Source organism: Rissa tridactyla, chromosome W (genome assembly GCF_028500815.1).
Source record: "Rissa tridactyla isolate bRisTri1 chromosome W, bRisTri1.patW.cur.20221130, whole genome shotgun sequence".
NCBI classification, from domain to species: domain Eukaryota; kingdom Metazoa; phylum Chordata; class Aves; order Charadriiformes; family Laridae; genus Rissa; species Rissa tridactyla.
This window is the reverse complement of record NC_071496.1, coordinates 29,951,176-29,969,678: the sequence shown is the minus strand read 5'-3', so window position 1 is coordinate 29,969,678 and position 18,503 is coordinate 29,951,176. Positions and strand designations below refer to the sequence as shown.

Genomic DNA, 18,503 nt, shown 5'->3' with positions numbered 1-18,503 from the left:
CCTGGGGTGTCCCTAGTGCAGTGCTCTGGAGTGTCCCTCACCCAGTGCCACCGGGATGTCCCTAGCACAGCAGTGTCCCTAGCACAGTGTCCTCGGGATATCCCTAGTGCAGTGCCCCTAGGTGTCCCTAGTGCATTGCCCTGGGGTGTCCCTCGCCCGGTGGTCCCCGTGGGTGCCCGGTGCCGGGGCTGCAGGGGTGCCCGCCGGGGGTGCCGCCCTCCCGTCCCGCTCGGCGCGACGGGGCCGGTGGCGAGCCTGTCCCTAAAAGGTGCTGGCGGGCAGCGGGGGAGGTGCCGGGGCAGCCCCCGCCCGGCGCGGCCCCTCCCCGGCTCTTAGGCGGTGCGGCGGGGCGTGGGCGCAGTGTCGGTGCTCCCGCCGCCCCCGGTGCTCCCGCCGCCCCCGGTGCTCCGCGCCCCGCCGCCACCATGGAGGCCATCAAGAAGAAGATGCAGATGCTGAAACTGGACAAGGAGAACGCCATCGACCGCGCCGAGCAGGCGGAGGCCGACAAGAAGCAGGCGGAGGACCGCTGCAAGCAGGTGGGTGTCCCACGGACCCCCCCGGCATTGCCTGGGGACCCCCGCCTTAAGGATGTCCAGCCCCGGGGACCCCATCCTGCTGGGTGTCCAGCCTGGGGACCTTCTGCCTAGAGGTGCTCAGCCCTGGGGACCCCATCTCGCTGGGTGTCTAGCCTGGGGACCCTTGTCCTAAGGGTGTTCTGCCCTGGGGACTTTGCCCCACTGGGTGTCCAGCTTGCAGATCCCAGCTCTAGGGGTGCTCAGCCCTTGGGATCTCACCCCACTGGGTGCCTGTACCTGGAGACTTCACCCTGCTGGGTGCCCATCCCCAGGGACCAGCACTCCAGCCTGTTGCCCCTGACCACTCATGTCAGTCCCCCCCAAACATGCTATGTCTCAGTGGGACACCACAGTGCCACCTCCCTGTCCTTCTGCCAGGGAGACCCTTGGGGACAGTGTACTCCCACCCTAGCCACAGAGATGGGAGCTTTCTTGGTGCCCTCTGGAGCTGTGTCCCCAAGTCAGGACTTCTACAGTCCCTTGCACGGGGAGGGAGCCCACCACCCCCTTACCCCCCGCTGGGCTCAGGGATGCTGGGGGCTGCTCTGGCCCTGGGAACCAAGGGCTCCCTAAGGACATGTGGCCCCAAAGTCGACAGAGTGAGCATGTCTGCATGCTCCTGCTGTGCTCCCAGCCTTGACCACCCCAGGAGGAGGATGGCCACCCCCTCCCTAGCCTTGTGGGCACTGCCATCACCCCTGACCCCCGCCCTCCATCCCTTCTCCAGCTGGAGGAGGAACAGCAGGGCCTACAGAAGAAGCTGAAGGGCACGGAGGATGAGGTGGAGAAGTACTCTGAGTCTGTCAAGGAGGCCCAGGAGAAGCTGGAGCAGGCAGAGAAGAAAGCTACAGACGTACGTAGGCATGCTAGCAACTCCTCCCTTGCACGGGTGCCAGACCTTGGGGGGGGTGAAGGAGGAGGGGGGCCTTATATGGAAAGTGTCCGTGGGGAAGACTGTCAGCATCCCATTTCTGGGATGCTGACACTGAACCTGGCTGAGATGCAGGGCAGGGACTGGCCGGATCCTGCTTGGGGTGCAGGGGCCAGGCAGGATGTGGCAGGCATTGCTCAGTCAGCTCTGGAGTTTTGTGGGCAGCTGCCTGCCTGGTTTCCCAAAGCTAATGGGGATGAGTGTCCCGAGCTGTGTCACTGGTCCCTGGGTATGTGCCTCCACAATGCTTGTAGAAAAAAAGTCTGCGGCACTTGCTAAACTGTCAGAAAAGCAAAGAAGAAATGGAAAAAACTCTTGCCCGTGGCCAGCTGCTGAGAGCTGGCTGTGAGGAAGGATGCTTGGGGTGTGTGGTGGGGGGCTCGGTCATTTTGGTGTCCAATGTGCCACCCTGTACCCTGGGAAGGGCAAGGCCAGGAAGAGTTTTATTTAGTGCCATGACTGATGTTTCTCCTAGGAAATGGATCCTGCCAGGGAGATGTTAGGAAGATGTTGAAATTGGCTTGTGCCTGGCCAGGGTGAAGGGTGGAACAGCCGTGTGTGGCCACAGAGCTGCTCAGGAACGGGGTATAATGACCTGCAGTGCCACACAGGGTATTTGACACCCTATAAATAAATCCTCCTTTTGATAGCCAGTTCTTCTTTGATGAAAACCAGCCCTGGAAACTGAAGGAGAAGCTAAAGGGGATCTGGTTGGACTGCAGTCAGCAGGGCATGGACAGTCTTTTTAGGATTGAGAACAAAAAATTCAATTCCAGATGGTTTATGGAGCTAAATGGGGGAGATGTGTCACATTTCTGAGGTGGCTGCCAAGGACAGGGGCAAGCAGACAAGGATGAGCAGCAGCAGCACAAGTCCCCGGGGCATCCTGGAGCCCCCAGGGAATGGCTGGGGGGGCTCCCCAGCATTGTTTGCTGACCCTACAGACCTGCCCCAGTTTAGTTAGATACTAAACCAAGTAGTTAAAACTGGAAGGGCACATTTATCCTGGTGTGGGGCAGGCACATCAAGCTGGGCAGAGCAGCTGCCATGTGTAGCGGGGGTCTGTACTGGTCTGACTGGATCCATGCTGGTGTGGGACAGGGCAAGCTCGGTGCGGGATCTGGCTGAGTGTGGATGGGATGTCCCTGGTGAGGGGCTTGGAGGAAGAGGCAAATGGTGGCACAGGGCAGACATCAGCCATGAGGTGCAGAGCAGTTTGCTGCTGGCAGCAGGCTGTGTGATGCTGTCCTGGGCAGGAAAGGTGCATTGCCATGCTCTTGATTCACAGCAACTCAGCAAGTCTGTGGGCTTTGACAAGGAGAGTCTTGTCCCAGCAGTTATAGGGGATGGGAGCCACCAACCCCTTCAGGGAAGGGCTGGATGGGGAGGCATGAAGGAGCACTCCTGCAGTGTCAGGGAGGGCAGGCTGGCTGCAGGCGGGTGTTTCCGGTAGGGCTGGGAGCCCATCACCAGCACAGCTGCCCCGGGGCCATGCCAAAGCCTGGACAGGCTGTGCCATGTGCAGGGCACCAGGAGTTGCCAGGTCCCCATGCCAGGGACCTGAATGTGCTGATAGCACTAAGTGCTGGGGCTGGTGTTACCTCTTCCCCAAGACAAGGTGCAGCGCTGCTCACAGCTTTGGTGGAGGAAGCGCAAAGTAGATCCCTGGAACCCACCCACCCACCTCCCCAGGGACCCTCATGCCTCTCTTGGCTGCCAGGACAGTGTGTGCCTGTGAGCACAGAGTGTCCCCATCCCTTGGCCAGGTCAGGGCCCATCACAGCGATCCAGACAGGCTCCTTCTCTCAGCAAAAATGTCAAAAAATGCTTTAAAAGAATAAATCTCACCCTGCTCTGGCACTGCCCTGCCTCTGGCATGGGGTGGCAGCGCATGAAGCCCACAGGGACTGCACTAAGGGATGCAAATGCAACTTTCCCAGGCACTTGGAGAGGGGTCAGATGGTGGCACAGACCAGAGAGCACGTGACCCCAGATTGGCAGCTCCACGGCACTGGCAGCCCCTTCCCAGCAGCTCTGTGAGACCACTGTGGCATCACCACCTCCTTGTCCCCAGAAGGGACAGCCCGTGGGACCCACAGCAAGATGCTGGCAGGCGCTGATGGACGTGGTGCAGCCAGGACAGCAGGTTTAGCAGGAGCAGCCCCCTCCAGCCCCCCACGTCCCAGCTGGTAACCTATCCCCAGCCACCACGCGGGGTGCAGCAGAGCTCAGGGAAACTCCGCAGTTCCCAGGCCATGATCCCAAAGGCTTCACCCAAGTTCCCGCCCTGGTTGCTCTCCCTGGCTGAGACTTTGCTCTTATTTGGCAATTCCCTGAGCTGGTGGGAGGGAACAGGGTTCTGCTGGGAAGTGACTGCATCCCTGGGTGGGGCCAGAGCAAGAGGCACTCAGCCCAGCCGGACTGCTGCCCCCAAACCTGCCCCCCAACCTACCCCCTACCCCTGCCCCTTTGCTGGCGACAACCTCGCTTTCTGCTCCGGGCCCTGTGTGCCAGCCTGGGAGTGCTCTCAGCACCCAGGCATCAGGCTGGGAGCGGGGCAGGACCAGCCAGGCCAGGGGACCCACAGCACCACCTATTCCGCTGCCACTTAGCAGGGGGACATGGGGCTGCAGGGCTCCGCCAGCAGTGTGGCTGGGTCCCCCCCAGGCCCCCTGACCCTGGAGCCAAGGGCAGCCGGTGGGGTCAGCCCGGGAATTGGTGTCCCTGGAGGCAGGTGTGCTGCTGGGGCTGCCCAGGAGCTGTCAGAGCTCCTTAAGGGAGGATTGAGTGCCACCAGCACCAGTCCCTCCTGATGGATATGCCCTGACCAGGATGCAGAGACAAGAGCTGGGAACTGGCCTCCCCTCTGGGGCAGAGCCCCCAGGGCAGCTGGGGGGTGCGGGGGGTCCCACGGGCCTCTGCGGGGCTGCTGGCCAGGTCCCCACTTGGGGAAAAAGATGCCAAGGGACTGAGTGGGATGGCTGCTGGGGACCTGACTGTGCCTGTGCGGACCCCCAGGGGGATGCCTGGGAGTGGGCTCTGCCCCATGGCCCCTATGGGGCAAAAGCCCATGACACCCCATGGCTCTGCAGCAGGAGGTGTGGGGGCAGAGCTTGGGGAGCACCTATGGGTACATTGCTCCCATGTCCATGGGTCTTGCAGGGGCCAGGCTCTGGCACCCCCACATTCCCTGTGCTTCTCTCCATCACTCTTAGGGGAGCTTGGTAGGACTGTACACCCCTGTCTGGGGGGGCACCATGTGCCCTGTCTTGGGGGGCTGTGTCCTGTATCCTAGGGGGCACCATGCACCCTGCCTGGGGGGGGGGGGAGGGGGAGGGGGGCGGGACAGTGTGCCCTGTCCAGAAGCCACTGTGCATCTTGCCTTTGGGGGGGTAGGGACAGTGATTCCTGCCTGGGGAGGACCATGTGTCCTGCCCAGGAGGGCACCCTATGTCCTACTGGGGGGGGACGGGGGGACGACTGTGCACCCGGCCTGATGGAGGACTGTCCCCTGCCGGGGGCGGGCACCGTGCACGCTGCCCTGGGGTCTGTGTGCGCTGCCCGGGGTAGCGGCGGCCTAGGTCGGTCCGTGGCAGGAGGAGGAGGAGGAAGAAGAGAAAGAGGAGGAAGAGAAGGAGGAGCAGGAAGAGCAGGAAGGGATGGAGGCAGGGCGGGCGGCAGGAACGGTTGCTGCCTGAGCGCTTCCTGCACGAGCCGGGCGGATCCCACAAAGGGCTCGGCGGCACGGCCTCCCTGCGCTCCTTGCCGGCTGCTTTGCGCCATGGCCGGCACCAGCTCCATCGATGCCGTTAAGAAGAAGATCCAGAACCTGCAGCAGGTGGCCGACGAGGCAGAGGAGCGCGCCGAGCACCTGCAGCGGGAGGCCGATGCCGAGCGGCAGGCCCGGGAGCGGGTAAGGCGCAGGGCGAGGGGGCTGCCGGGGGGGGACAACGGTGCGGCGGGGAGGGTGGCGCCCCGGCAGCTCCCTGGGATGCCCCACCGACTTCGGCAACGCCGCCGGCATCCTTCCCTGTGGGCTGGCCCCGGGCGCCCCCCCGCCCCGGTAGCCGGCCTGGCTGCCCCCGGGGCGGAGCACCAGGAGGTCCCGGAGGAGCTGGAGGGCGCTGCCATCCAGGTGCCGTGGCTGCGTCCCTGCCTCTGAGCTGCCTCCTCCAGTTGCCTCTTTCATGGGTCTTGCTAGGGATGTTCCGTGTCCTGGCTCTCCAGTGTGTCCCTTTGTGGGGACAAGCCACCCCTTTGCACTGCCGTGGGCCAAAATTTCCACTCTGTGGCAGTGGAACAGCATTTCCAGGCTGCAACTTGTTCCTGGTTTGGCTTTTTTATTGTTGTTGGAGACTGTGAGGTTTTTTTTATCTCTTTTTCCTATGCCCACTCCTTTAACATCCTCACCATATCGGGGGCAGCAGAGCTGGGTGCGGTACCTGGACTGTTGTCACTCAGGCTGTGTGTGGAGGAAACGGCTCTTTCCTGCAGCCGCAGATCGGTTCCCTGGTCACCAGGCGCTGCCAGAGAGCTCATGTTCCCGAGTGTCCATACGGGACGCTCTGACTCACTTTTGGGATGATTCTCGGGGAAAAAAGCTCTTGCCAGGGTGAGGCAGACACCACAAACAGAGCATCACCCAATGGGAGCCGGCCCCAGCTCCCCATTAGGTGTTTTGGCTGGGGATGAGCTCTCAGTGAGCCCAGAAAGAGGGTGTTCACAGGGTGGAGGTGGCTATTGTGCCAGCCATGGGGCTAGCCACCTACCTGGCACACTGATGGGCTGCCACGCTTGGAGCAGTGCCAGCTGCATCCGTCCCTACCCTGTCAGCTCGCCATGGAGGACCATGGGTGCTCAGCAGGGCCAAGCAGGGTGTCAGCCCCATGGTCCCCTTGCTTGGCCAATGTCCCCCAGTGCTGGAGCACGAGACTGGCCAGGACTGGGCACTGCAGCCAGCCAGGCCTGCTCCAGCCTGTGAATAAGCAAGAGACATTAATCCCCCGGGTTTGGCGCATGCCTCCCTGCATCTTGGTGCATGGGGCTGCTCCCAGTGGCAAGGTCTCATTGCTGCTCATCTCTTTGCATCTGGGGCTTTAATTCCCCACAAACTGCCCCGGTGGGGAGTGAGGCCAGGAGCTGCTGAAGCAGCGTTTCCCGGCGGTGGTGATGGAGCAGGCAGGGGGCCTTTACCAAATGGAAAGAGCGTGGGGCTAGGCATCAAGGGGCTGGTGGGGCCTAGGACCACTGCTCCCGGCCAGCCCTGACTCCTGACCCCATGCACGGGGAGCCTGGGGAAGCAGGGAGCCCCAGTCCCATGGGCCCTGGTGGCTGCAGCTTAGCTGGGCTCCAGCCTGCTGAGGATGACTTGCTCCATTGCCCCCAGTGCCTTGCTGTACATCAGCCAGGGGGAAGAGTTGGGGGGGGGGGCAGGGGGCTGCACTCAGCTTCTGGCTGCCCCATTGCACAGGGCTGGCGGGGGGTCCCCACAGAAGAGGTTCCCGGCTTGCTCCACCGCCTCTGTAAACAGGAAATCCACAAGCATCCTCAGTCTCCTTTTTGGGAGCAAAGCTGCACAGGACATTCCTCCCCCTTTACTCACTGCTCTGCAAACCCCAAATACCATCCCCGTGATGGTGCGACTGCTCCAGCCACCCTACCCTGGTGAACGCGCCTCGTCCCTCTCCAAGGCAGGAGCTGAAGGTGCAAGGAGGACACAGTGGAGGGGTTGCACAGGCCGGGCTCATTGCGTGGCTGGGAGGAGCCAGCATCAAACAGGGTGCTAGGGATGGAGAGAGACCCATTGTCCCTATAGAAAGGTGATGGGATGCGTGCCCCAGCCAGGCTTGTTGCATAGTGCCAAGGGGTGTTCTGGGTAGTGAATGCAAAAGTAACTGCCAAAAAAGCTTTTTATATCTCAAGATATATATATATATATGTCACATGGTGTGACTGAGGGGTTTCTGCTCCCCCAGGCTGAGGCTGAAGTGGCTTCTCTGAACCGCCGTATCCAGCTGGTGGAGGAGGAGCTTGACCGAGCCCAGGAGCGCCTGGCCACTGCCCTGCAGAAGCTGGAGGAGGCTGAGAAAGCGGCTGATGAGAGCGAGAGGTGTGATGGGGAGGGACAGTGAGGGTGGCGTTGGGTCACCCTTGATTGCAGGCAGCCCCCTTGGTTTCGCAGTGGGGTTTGGGGATTCCCCTTGTGAGAAATGCTCCTTATCCAATAACCACGGCTCAGGCAGTGATTGATACGAAGCACGTTTTATTTAAACATTCTTGCAAGAAGGGGTGACCTAGCAGGTAGGCACACCTGAGGTCCCAAAGTAACTTCTTTTTATTCCCTATCCCCGGCCGAAGTTTCCCTCCCCTGTTTCCCCACTGGCTAGGTACTCCAGGGTTTACAGCCTATCCGATTCGCCTAAAACTACTCCCGTTCGCTCCGCCTCTGTTTACTTCTCCCCATCACCCCTCCTAAACCCCTTACTTCACCTGTTTCTTTCTTCCCTGTTTTGGTATTATTGCCCATGGTTGCTGGTCTCAGTTAAACATTCATCCTCCCGTTAAACCACCGATCTGGCACGGACTGGTTTCTCCTTTGTCTAAGGGATGAGCATTCTTGCATGTCTCCTGATAAGCCTTTGTGTTGTTAATCATTCTCTAGCTACATCATTGCAGACTGGCCAAGTTGTTCCTCTGCAAAAACAATACTTAGATTTTTCTTACACCCTGAAGTGATCTTATGGGGTTTGCGTTGGTTTTCCTGCAGACCCGGAAGGGAAAGAGCAAAGCCTTGATGCAGAGAAGTCCCCCAGATATGGGCGTTCTTGGCACACTTTGAAATTTCCAGGGCACCCGTAAAATCCTGAAAAATTTGATCTGGTGCTTATACAAATATAAGTCTGTAACCAAAGCCAGAGGGTGCTCGGAGCCTGTTTTCTGCCCCCGAGCAGCTTCCTCTGCTTGAGAGCTGAGCAATGGCCTAGGAGGGGACTTCTGCACCTGGGAACCATGGTTGACCTTTGAGAATGAACCAGCCTCATTAAAAAAAAAGTTCTGCAGAGTGTGTTTCCCCATCCTCATGGCAAGCAGGTTTACTGGGCAGGAGCTGTGCAGGCAAGGGCACTCAAGTTGTATGGGAATGCTGGGACGTTTCACGGCATTCCTGACAGTTATGTGAGCTCTTCCCTCCATTGGCAAAGACCAGTTTGAGCAAAAGCATCTGAGCAAGAGGAGAAGAGTCTGCAGGAGTCCCTGCTGTGGGGGTTCGGTGACACCCTGCTTGTGAGCATCACACCTGAATGGGAAAATGCTTTGCTGCAGGATGTTTTCTAGCATTTCCTAAAGGTTGCTGGACTGTCAGGCTGCTTTTGTGGAGGTTGCGGCCAGTTCATCCTGGGCTGCACACATTTTTACCCCCCCAGACGATAGGTTCAGGACCTGCCTGGTTGAGAGGCACCATGGCCACATCTCGCTCTGGGACACGGCCCTGGGGTGGCCTTGGGGTCAGCTCTGCTTCTTTAATTGTGCGCAGGAGTATCCTTGGGGTACCACTGGTGTGACCCTACTGCATGAGGTGGCCAGCGAGTGCAGGTGTCCCAAGCCTCTGGAGCTGGAGGATGGCAGGGTCAGGGCACAGTGGGTGGGCAGGGTGTTGCAGGTGCCACATCGACCCACAGCAGTAACATCTTTTGGCTTGGGCTTTCCCCAGAGGTATGAAGGTCATTGAAAACAGGGCCATGAAGGACGAGGAGAAGATGGAGCTCCAGGAAATGCAGCTGAAGGAGGCGAAGCACATAGCGGAGGAGGCTGACCGCAAATATGAGGAGGTGCATGCCTGCGCCCGCATGCCCCTTCCCCCAGTGCTGATCCCCTGGTGGCACCCAGAGCTGCCTTCCCACAGCCCTGTGCCCCAAGCCAGGGCAAGTGCAGGGCTGATGCATGCCCCTTGCTGCCATTGACAGGTTGCCCGCAAGCTGGTTGTCCTTGAGGGAGAGCTGGAGCGCTCGGAGGAGAGAGCAGAGGTGGCGGAGAGGTGAGTAGGGCTCCCAGCGGGCAGCATGTGGGTGTCCCACACGGCCCTTGTCCTGAGTCCCGGGCAGCTGGGGGCAGTTGTGTGTCCATGTGGGGACGGGGACATCCCTCCCTGGGAACAGCAGGGTCTGCTGTTGGGGTGGTCCCTGGGCTCACAGGCTGGGAGCAGGGGGATGCCAGCCTGCCGGCAGCACATCCTTGACCCTGTTCTCTGCTGTTCCACCCCGGGGTGCCCCTCTTCCACCCCAGCCGAGTGAGACAATTGGAAGAAGAGCTGCGGACCATGGACCAGACTCTCAAATCCCTCATTGCCTCAGAGGAAGAGGTACTGGGGTAGGGGCACAGGGCAACACGCAGCAGCCCCCCTCTCTCTGTCACTGTCTCTTGAACCATGTGAGCCACCTCTCTCCTCTCTGCACCACTGCCTCTGCTGCCGACCTCCCCTCGCCTCTCTCTATGGTGGGCGCAGGCTGGGCATGCTCCTCCATCCTTCCATGCTTGCTCTCCTTCTTGGCAAGGCTGGCGGGAGCCCAGCCAGCAGCAATGCAAATGTGAGGAGGCATGAGGAATGGATGCGTCCTGGCAGCTTCCCCTCGTAGCAGCTCTGCTTCTTCTCCACCTGCGCTGCCTGAGTTTTCTCCTCTCTCAACTTGTTCTCTCTCTTTCTTCCTTCCTTCCTTCCTTCCTTCCCAATGTCCTCTCTTTCTGCTCCTCTCTCTCACCTGCCCCTTGGCCCTGCTCCCCTGCCTGGTGGCCCCTGCTCGGGATGTAGTAAATGTGGTGACCTAGAGGAAGAGCTGAAAATTGTCACCAACAACTTGAAGTCCCTGGAGGCACAGGCTGACAAGGTAGGACCCGGCGGGGCTGCTGGGGCTGGGCAGAGTGCGTAGAGTCTGGGGGTGCTGGGGTCCCCCACCAGGGCAAAGGATGACCAGAGGTGTCCTGTGGGGCTCATGGGTGCCCGTCTCTGTCTCTGTAGTATTCCACCAAGGAGGACAAGTATGAGGAGGAAATCAAGCTTCTAGGGGAAAAACTGAAGGAGGTAAGGGGGCTGGCACTGCATTGGTGCAGGCACGAGTTTGCCATCCCATGTGGGTTTTGACCCCGTTATGCCCGTGTCCTCTCACCCTTCCCCAAATTGCAGCCCTACAGCATGGCGGGTAGCTGAGTCTGGGATGCCCCTGTGGGGTCCTGCTACCCCAGAGAAGGTCCCTGTCCCATCTGGAGGGCTGGTGTTTGCATCTACAGGGAGCACAGCCCTGCTGGGGTGCATCTTACAGCCCCATGCTGCACTCTGCTCCTGCTCTGCTAGCCTCTGCCCTGCGTGGTGTCCTGCTCCCAGGACATGCGCTGGCAGGAGCTCATGCCCTGCGCACACTAACTTCAAGCCGTGTCTAATTTGGGGTCATCCATCTAGTGTTGGTTGCACGCGCAACCTGTGAAGTGTGTGGGCTCCTATGATGCCTCTGCTTTTGGTGGTCAGGACAGGCTGGGATAAACAGGAAGCCCAACACAAAGGCACTTTGTCCAGCTGCCTCCTTTGAGGGCAAGCTCTCATCTCTTCTGCTGGTTTAGGGCGTGGGGGTCCATGGGGCCTTTGTCCCTTGCCTTTCCTAGGGGAGGGCTCATGAGGGGAAAACAGGAGATGCAGACATAGCAGATTTGGGGTGCAGTGCAGCCTGCGCTGTCCCCATTGTGCCTTGCAGCTCACCCTTCACCCCTTGCATTCCCACAGGCTGAGACCCGGGCAGAGTTTGCAGAGCGGTCTGTGGCAAAGCTGGAGAAAACCATCGATGATCTAGAAGGTAAAATGTCCTCACTGGCCCTGTGTCCCTCTTTCCCAGGGAGCACTGGCCAGGATGTGCCCCCAGTGGGGCTGGACAGGGCTTGGCTGGGGTGAGGGGGTGGGCAGGGGTCCTGGGATGGGGGAGGCTGGATGTCGTGGTGTCTGGTGTGGGGGCACAGAGCTGCGGGGTCTGTGGCTCTGCCTTCAGGTGAGGAATAGGGCTGCATCCACACCACCTGTGCCCACACACTCCCGCTGCCCTCAGCCCCCCTGCTCACAGCCACTCTCTCTCTCTCCCCTGCCTGCCCTCCAACTTTACTCCACTGCCTGCCCCCCTGCCTGCCCCCCACCTACAGATGAAGTGTATGCGCAGAAGATGAAGTACAAAGCCATCAGCGAGGAGCTGGACAATGCGCTTAACGACATCACCTCCCTCTGAAACCCCCACTGGGCACCAGCACCGCCCCCCCCCCCCCCCACACATGCCTCACCCTTCCCCCCAGCTCAGCTCCTTGCCTGCCTGTCCATCCCACCACTCTCCCTGCCTGTTTGTCCCTTCTGTCCTTCCCAGCCTTTGGGACAGGAGCCGGACCAGGGTGTTCCTGCAATACCCCTCTTTGTGGGGAGACAAGGTGTAGGTGCTTAGGGGTGTTTGGCGGGGAAGGGGAGCAGCCCCCAGGACTCCCACATGCTGAGTGGATGGTGCCTACACAGTTGCAGGTCTGTGCTCTACCATTGCCTGGCAAGGAACAGAGCTGTGCACAGGAGCCCTTTGCTTCAGTAGCTTCCCCCTCGGCTCCCTGGCAGCACAAGCACCAGGGACCCCACAGCTCTTGTGCTGGGGGAACACCTGCCCCCCACATCCCCCCAGCAAAGCCCCCTGGTTCTGCTTGCTGAGCCTAGGGCTGGGGGGACCTGCACAGGGGAAGCAGCACTTCCACCGCCAAAACAGAGGGGAGGGCTTAGGCCTGGGGGACAGAGGGGAGGTCTGGCTGTGCAGGCAGCCTATCCCTAGGCAGGCAGCCCCCAGACCCCCACTCCTCCCTCACCCCTGCCTCCCTTCTGTCCTTTGCACATCACTTTTCAGTTTGCATTTCATGACTTTTCTGTTCTGTCCTTCTGAGTTACTAAGTTGGTCTCAATAAAGTATTCTCTCTCCTCCATTTCTTTGTTTCCTTCATGCTGCTCTGTCCCTCACCTTCTGCCTGTCTTGTGCAGGTGCCGGCAACTGGGTGGTAGGAGGTGGTTGCAGGCAGCTCATAGCCATGGGACCCCTGGGACGGCCACGGTTGAGCCCTGAGCAGCTCCCACGCTGCCAGGCTGAGTGGAATGGGGCCCTTTGTGCCTCTGCATGATCTTTGTGCCCAGGGCATGACCCCCACCACCCCCTGACTCTTGGACACAGCTTTCCTCATCTTGTGCCACCTTCTCCATGACTCTTGTCCTGAAATAGGGTTAGACCTGGTCCTGTCCATTCCCTGTTCCCACTCCCAGACATTGCCCACAAGCAGCAGTCTCAGCCCTGGCATCTCTCCTGCATCACCCTCACATGTCAAAGGGGCTGACCCTACCCTTCAACAGCAATCCCTGGCCCTAAATGGGTCCCTGATCCTCATCCTCCTCCTTCCTCAGCATCCTACCCTGCCTCACAACTCTGTCCCCGAATTGATGGACCCGCAGCCGCAGGACCAGCTGCCTCTTCCTGACAGCCCAGCTTGTTCCCCACTGCTGGCTGGGCAGCAGCAGGATTTCCAGTGAGGGCTTTGGGGAACGCAGTCTCTTTTCACTAACTTGCCTTTCTCTCTCTCTTCCCTCTGCTGCACTGACATCTCCGTTTTCTCTAGAGCGCTCCCAGCAGGAGACCAAGAAAAATCACATTCTCACTAACAAGCTGCGGTTCATCCTTACTGAACTTAACAACTGAGCTGCAGAGAACTCCCGGCCCCAGCCCAGCGTCCTACACCCGGGCTGCCACCAGCCCCATTCATTTCGGCAAGGCTGGCTCGGAGCTGGGAGCCCCTCCCCATTCCCCGCTGGGGTTAGGCGGTGCATGGAGTCTTGGTTTATTCTCCCGGGGGTAACCACCATGCTTGGGGGGGATGGGGAGCCCTCTGGAGCTGATCAGTTTTTCTAGGGAGATGAACAAGGGTTTTTGTGATGTCCTGGGATGCCCATGCAGTGATGGCTGTCCCCTGGCATCAGTATGGCCCTGCCAGGGAGAGATGCAGTGGCTTGTATCGCTGTCTTCCTCCTCTTGTCCCGGGAGTCGTCAGCCAGCCTCTTCCCCCTCACTATGCAGGGAAGATCCCCTTGGAGCAGGGTCCCTGCAGGGTGCTGGGATGGTTGGGACAGGAGCTGGGGACCTGGCAGCACCTGTTGCCCCAAACCTGGAGTGGGGGATGAGGAAAAGCCTGGCTGGGAGCACTGGGAGATGGGGCTGGATGGGCAGAGCTCTCGTCTCATCCCCATCTCTAGAGGAAAGGAGGATGCTTTTTGGAAGTAAGTGCTGGAGGAAGCTGCCTTGGCAGCAGGCTGCCCAGCAGAGCTCAAGAGCTCATCCCTGCAGCCTTGTTAGCTCTGCTCTTTCTCTGCTGTCCTCTCTGTCTGCCTTCCAAGGCTGCTGTCTCACTCTCTTCTTCACAAGAGCACTGCTGGGTCATGCAGCAGGCACTGGCCTCTTTTGTTGTCCAAGGGTTTGTGTGCGAGCCCACAGCCATGGTGGTGATGTCCCAGGGCAAGGTGTGCTGTGGGCAGAGCAGGGAGACAGGATTGTGCTGGTGGCTGGCTGGGGAGGGTTACCTATCAGCAGTATCCATGCTGCAGAGGGCCTGGCCATGGGCAACGGGGTGCCATGGGAGGATGGAAATGCTGAAGAATGGGGACTGCCTACCCTGAGTGACTGGCCCAGCTAGCCTGGCTGCCCCAGCAGATCCTGGGGTGGATAGACCCATCCCTGCTGGCGGTGGGGCTGCTTGCATGTACTCTGCTCCACAGGGATGCCCTGTGCAGCTGGAGGCTGGTGCCATACTGAAATGTCTGTGTGTGTGTGTCTGTGCTTGGTGTGGTGTGCGTGGGTCTGGCTGCACCTGGGTATGCTTGGGCTGTGTCTGTGTGTGTGGCTGGCTACGTGTCCCTTGTGTTCACAGAGAGTCTGGCCAGTGCCAAAGAAGAGAATGTGGGCATCCACCAGGTCCTGGACCAGACCTTGTTGGAGCTGAACAACCTCTGAGCTGCCCTGGGGAGCCCCCGTCCCTCTTCCCTACCCCACACGTACACCCCACTGTCACACTCAGGATGTCATCAGCTGAACTGCATCTTGGCTAAATCCACACACCCATTGAGAAGAGAAGCCCTGCAGCCTTACACCGTGGCTCAGGGATGTCTTGTCTGTGTACAGCCTGACTAGCTCTGTCCTGTCTTCGTGTCCAAATATTATAACAGTTTGACAATATGGATGGGTGTGCTTGGTCCTTGTGGGAAGCACAGGCACTGGGAGATGGTGGGGGGGGGTCTTTTGCCCAGTTCACACAAGGAGGCTCTGCAGGGTCTTGGGTCCAGGGCGGGTATGGCCAGAATAAGGATGTCCTCCATGGCTGTGGGGGGCTGGGAATGATAATGGATATGGTTTGGGCTGCATTCCCAGATCTCTGTCATCTCCTTGGGATGCACAGAAAACCTCCAAGTCTCAAGCTCAGTCCAAACTGACCATCCTCTTCAAATGCACAGTGATATGTCACAGACGTGTCCCTTTCCACAGCCGGCATGTTACCTGCCTGGCACTTGGGGAAGCCACAAGGTCTTTGATCTCTTCATGGAGTCTGCTTCGTGATTCATGTTCATGATGCCCTCTGAGCATGCACACAAGCGTGTGACCATGCATGCACACACTATTACTTACCGGGGTCTTCTCCAGGTCTGTGGTTAGCTGCTTACCCCATGTACTAGTTGAATTTTCTATTACCAGTCACTGAACGTCTGCCTGAGGGACAGCTGTATAAATGAGCAAATATTAATGGAGTAGGCAACCAATTTCCAAAGCATTTGGGAAGTTTTCTCCCGGCTTGCTGTGTTTTCTCCAACACAAAGAGAAGAATGGCAGGATGCGTCTCATCACCGTCACCAAAAAAGGCTGGATTTCCTGGAGATGCCCAAAGTCATGCTCTACTCCTGCCCTCTGCTTCAGGCCCCTCCATGATGTGCACCAAGCCCTGTTATCCTACACTACCTGGTGAATAGCCGTCTAAAAGCACAGCCTCATGCTGCCAGGAAACATAATTCATGCTGATCCCTTGCTGAGCCAGGCCATCACCCCAGTGAGCGGCCAGCAGAGATAGCTTTTGTTATCTGCTTTCCTTTATTTGCTGCACCTCTCAGCTCAGAAAAGGAGGGTGGTGAGATTGTATCTCTTTCCTGCCCAGGTGCTGCTGGCCTCCTGCCCTCCCCCTGGCCCAGCACCTCTGGTTTGTGGCTCCAAGACCTTCTCCTACAGGGAAAAGGGTTCCCCTCACACAGGGTATTCATTTTCTGGTTGTCCTCCTGGGGTGCAGGACTTGCTGTGAGCTGCAGCCTCCCTCCCTGGGACGTGCTGGAGGGGAAGGCTGGTGCACAGTTGTCCTGGCCATCACAGAATCACAGAATGGTAGGGGTTGGAAGGGACCTCTGGAGATCATCTAGACCAACCCCCCTGCCAGAGCAGGGTCACCTAGAGCAGGTTGCACAGGAACGCGTCCAGGCGGGTTTTGAATGTCTCCAGAGACGGAGACTCCACCACCTCCCTGGGCAGCCTGTGCCAGGGCTCTGCCACCCTCAAAGTAAAGAAGTTCCTCCTCATGTTGGGATGGAACTTCCTATGTTCAAGTTTGTGCCTGTTACCCCTTGTCCTGTTGCCGGGCACCACTGAGAAGAGCCTGGCCCCATCCTCCTGACACCCACCCTTTCAGTATTTATGAGCGTTGATAAGGTCCCCCCTCAGCTGTCTTTTTTCCAGACTGAAGAGACCCAAGTCCCTCAGCCTTTCTTCATAAGAGAGGTGCTCCAGTCCCCTCAGCATCTTGGTAGCCCTTTGCTGTCCCCTCTCCAGCAGTTCCCTGTCCTTCTTGAACCAGGGAGCCCAGAACTGGACACAGTACCCCAGATGCAGCCTCACCAGGGCAGAGTAGAGGGGGAGGATGACCTCCCTCCACCTGCTGGCCACACTCTTCTTGATGCACCCCAGGATGCCATTGACCTTCTTGGCCACGAGGGCACATTGCTGGCTCATGGTCATCCTGTGGTCCACCAGGACTCCCAGGTCTCTTTCCACCGAGCTGCTCTCCAGCAGGTCAGCCCCCAACCTGTCCTGGTGCAGGGGGTTATTCCTCCCCAGGTGCAGCACCCTACGCTTGCCCTTGTTGAATTTCAGAAGGTTCCTCTCTGCCCAACTCTCCAGCCTGGCCAGGTCTCTCTGGATGGTGGCACAGCCTTCTGCTGTGTCAGCCACCCCTCCCAGCTTTGTGTCATCAGCAAACTTGCTGAGGGTGCCCTCTATCCCCTCATCCAAGTCATTGATGAGTATATTGAAGAGGACTGGACCCAGTACTGACCCCTGGGGGACACCACTCGTCACTGACCTCCAACTAGACTCTGTGCCCCTAATCACGACCCTCCGAGCTCTGTCTTTCAGCCAGTTTTCAATCCCCCCCACTGTCCATTCATCTAACCCACACTTCCTAAGCTTCCCTATGAGGATGCTGTGGGAGATGGTGTCAAAAGCCTTGCTGAAGTCAAGGTAGACCACATCCACTGCCCTCCCCTCATCTCTCCATCCAGTCATGCCATCGTAGAAGGCTATCAGATTGGTCAGACATGATTTCCCCTTGGTGAATCCGTGTTGACTACTTCCGATAGCTTTCTTTTCCTCCACATGCCTTGAGATGATGCCCAGAACGAGCTGTTCCATCATCTTTCCAGGGATGGAGGTGAGGCTGACCGGCCTGTCGTTCCCCGGGTCCTCCTTCTTGCCCTTTTTGAAGACTGGAGTGACACCGGCTTTCCTCCAGTCCTCAGGCACCTCGCCTGTTCTCCAGGACCTTTCAAGGATGGTGGAGAGCGGCCCAGCAATGACTTCCGCCAGCTCCCTCAGCACTCTCGGGTGCATCCCATCGGGACCCATGGACTTGTGGATATCCAGTTGACTTAATTGATCTCTCACTTGATCCTCCTCAACCAAGGGGAAGTCTTCCTTCGTCCAGACTTTCCCCGTTACTTTCCCCAAAGCCTGGGACTCCTGAGGGCTGGGCCGAGCAGTAAAGACCGAAGCAAAGAAGGCATTCAGTAACTCCGCCTTCTCCGCATCCTGCGTTGCCATGGCTCCTGTCTCATTCAGCAGCGGGCCCACAACTTCTCTAGTTTTCCTTTTGCCTCCAATGTACTTGAAGAAGCCCTTCCTGTTGAGCTTGACATCCCTGGCCAGGTTTAATTCCAAGGCGGCCTTGGCTTTCCTCGTTTCGTCCCTGCATACTCTGGCGGCATTCTTGTAATCTTCCCAAGGGGTCAGTCCCTTCTTCCACTTACTGTAAACTTCCTTCTTCGAGCTGGCCCTGCACAAGGGCTGGGGGTCCTTGGGTCCTCCTTGCTTTTCCACAGCACATCATCTGAGCGATTCTGTTGTTTGGTCAAAGCACCTTCCAGGCAGGGGTTTGTCTGGCTGCAAAAGGGACAAGAGTGCAAAACCACCTCTTCTGCGGGAGCCTGTCCCAGTGAGCAGTGGGCCTACACTTCAAACAAGCCTGCCCTGCACTCCTATCAGGATGGGTCCCCTTTGTCCAGCCTCTGTGCACCCTTGCCTTCCTGCTAGGACAAAGAGCCCTTTCACACACAGTGTTTTTCCCTGTTAGCTGCCTAGCCTCCTGGTTTGGACCAGTCCATTTAACTTAACCATTTACACTATGCTGCAAGGGCCTTTTTTCCCCTCTGAACTTTCTGTGGTTTGGCAGGGAGATCCTGGCTGCTATTCCCAGGTGATGCTCTGCCCCAAAGATGTGAGGCTATCTTTCACGGTTGAGCAAAGCTTTGCATTTTCTCCATCCTCCCACCCATCTGCTTTCCCCCGGGATCCTGCAGAAAGATGCAGGCTGGGGGAAGCTCTGGGAGGCCTGGCAGCAGGGGAGCTTGACCTGGAGGCATGTCTCCCCACTCA

General features: G+C 58.8%; 2 protein-coding genes across 6 annotated transcripts in view; one reads left to right on the top strand and one right to left on the bottom strand.

Annotated features, from left to right (window-relative positions):
• Positions 1-537, bottom strand: part of LOC128901969 (tropomyosin beta chain-like) — a 67,773-nt gene extending 67,236 nt beyond the window's left edge. The window contains exon 1 of the mRNA XM_054184185.1: positions 414-537. The gene's annotated coding sequence lies outside the window, so the exon portion shown is untranslated. The remainder of the gene's footprint in view (positions 1-413) is intronic.
• Positions 378-14,767, top strand: LOC128901968 (tropomyosin beta chain-like). 5 transcript variants are annotated; one of them, XM_054184179.1, is made up of 9 exons: positions 378-539; positions 1,306-1,431; positions 7,485-7,618; positions 9,218-9,335; positions 9,471-9,541; positions 10,313-10,388; positions 10,520-10,582; positions 11,276-11,345; positions 14,473-14,767. In XM_054184179.1, exons 1-9 carry the CDS (start codon positions 426-428, stop codon positions 14,553-14,555), a joined length of 855 nt encoding a protein of 284 aa, XP_054040154.1. In that variant the 5' UTR covers positions 378-425; the 3' UTR covers positions 14,556-14,767. The 5 variants fall into 5 exon arrangements, with proteins under 5 accessions (XP_054040154.1, XP_054040153.1, XP_054040156.1 ...); XM_054184178.1 differs by lacking the exon at positions 10,313-10,388 and adding an exon at positions 9,790-9,865; XM_054184181.1 differs by lacking the exons at positions 10,313-10,388; positions 14,473-14,767 and adding exons at positions 9,790-9,865; positions 11,683-11,780.
• The last annotated feature ends 3,736 nt before the right edge of the window (positions 14,768-18,503 follow it).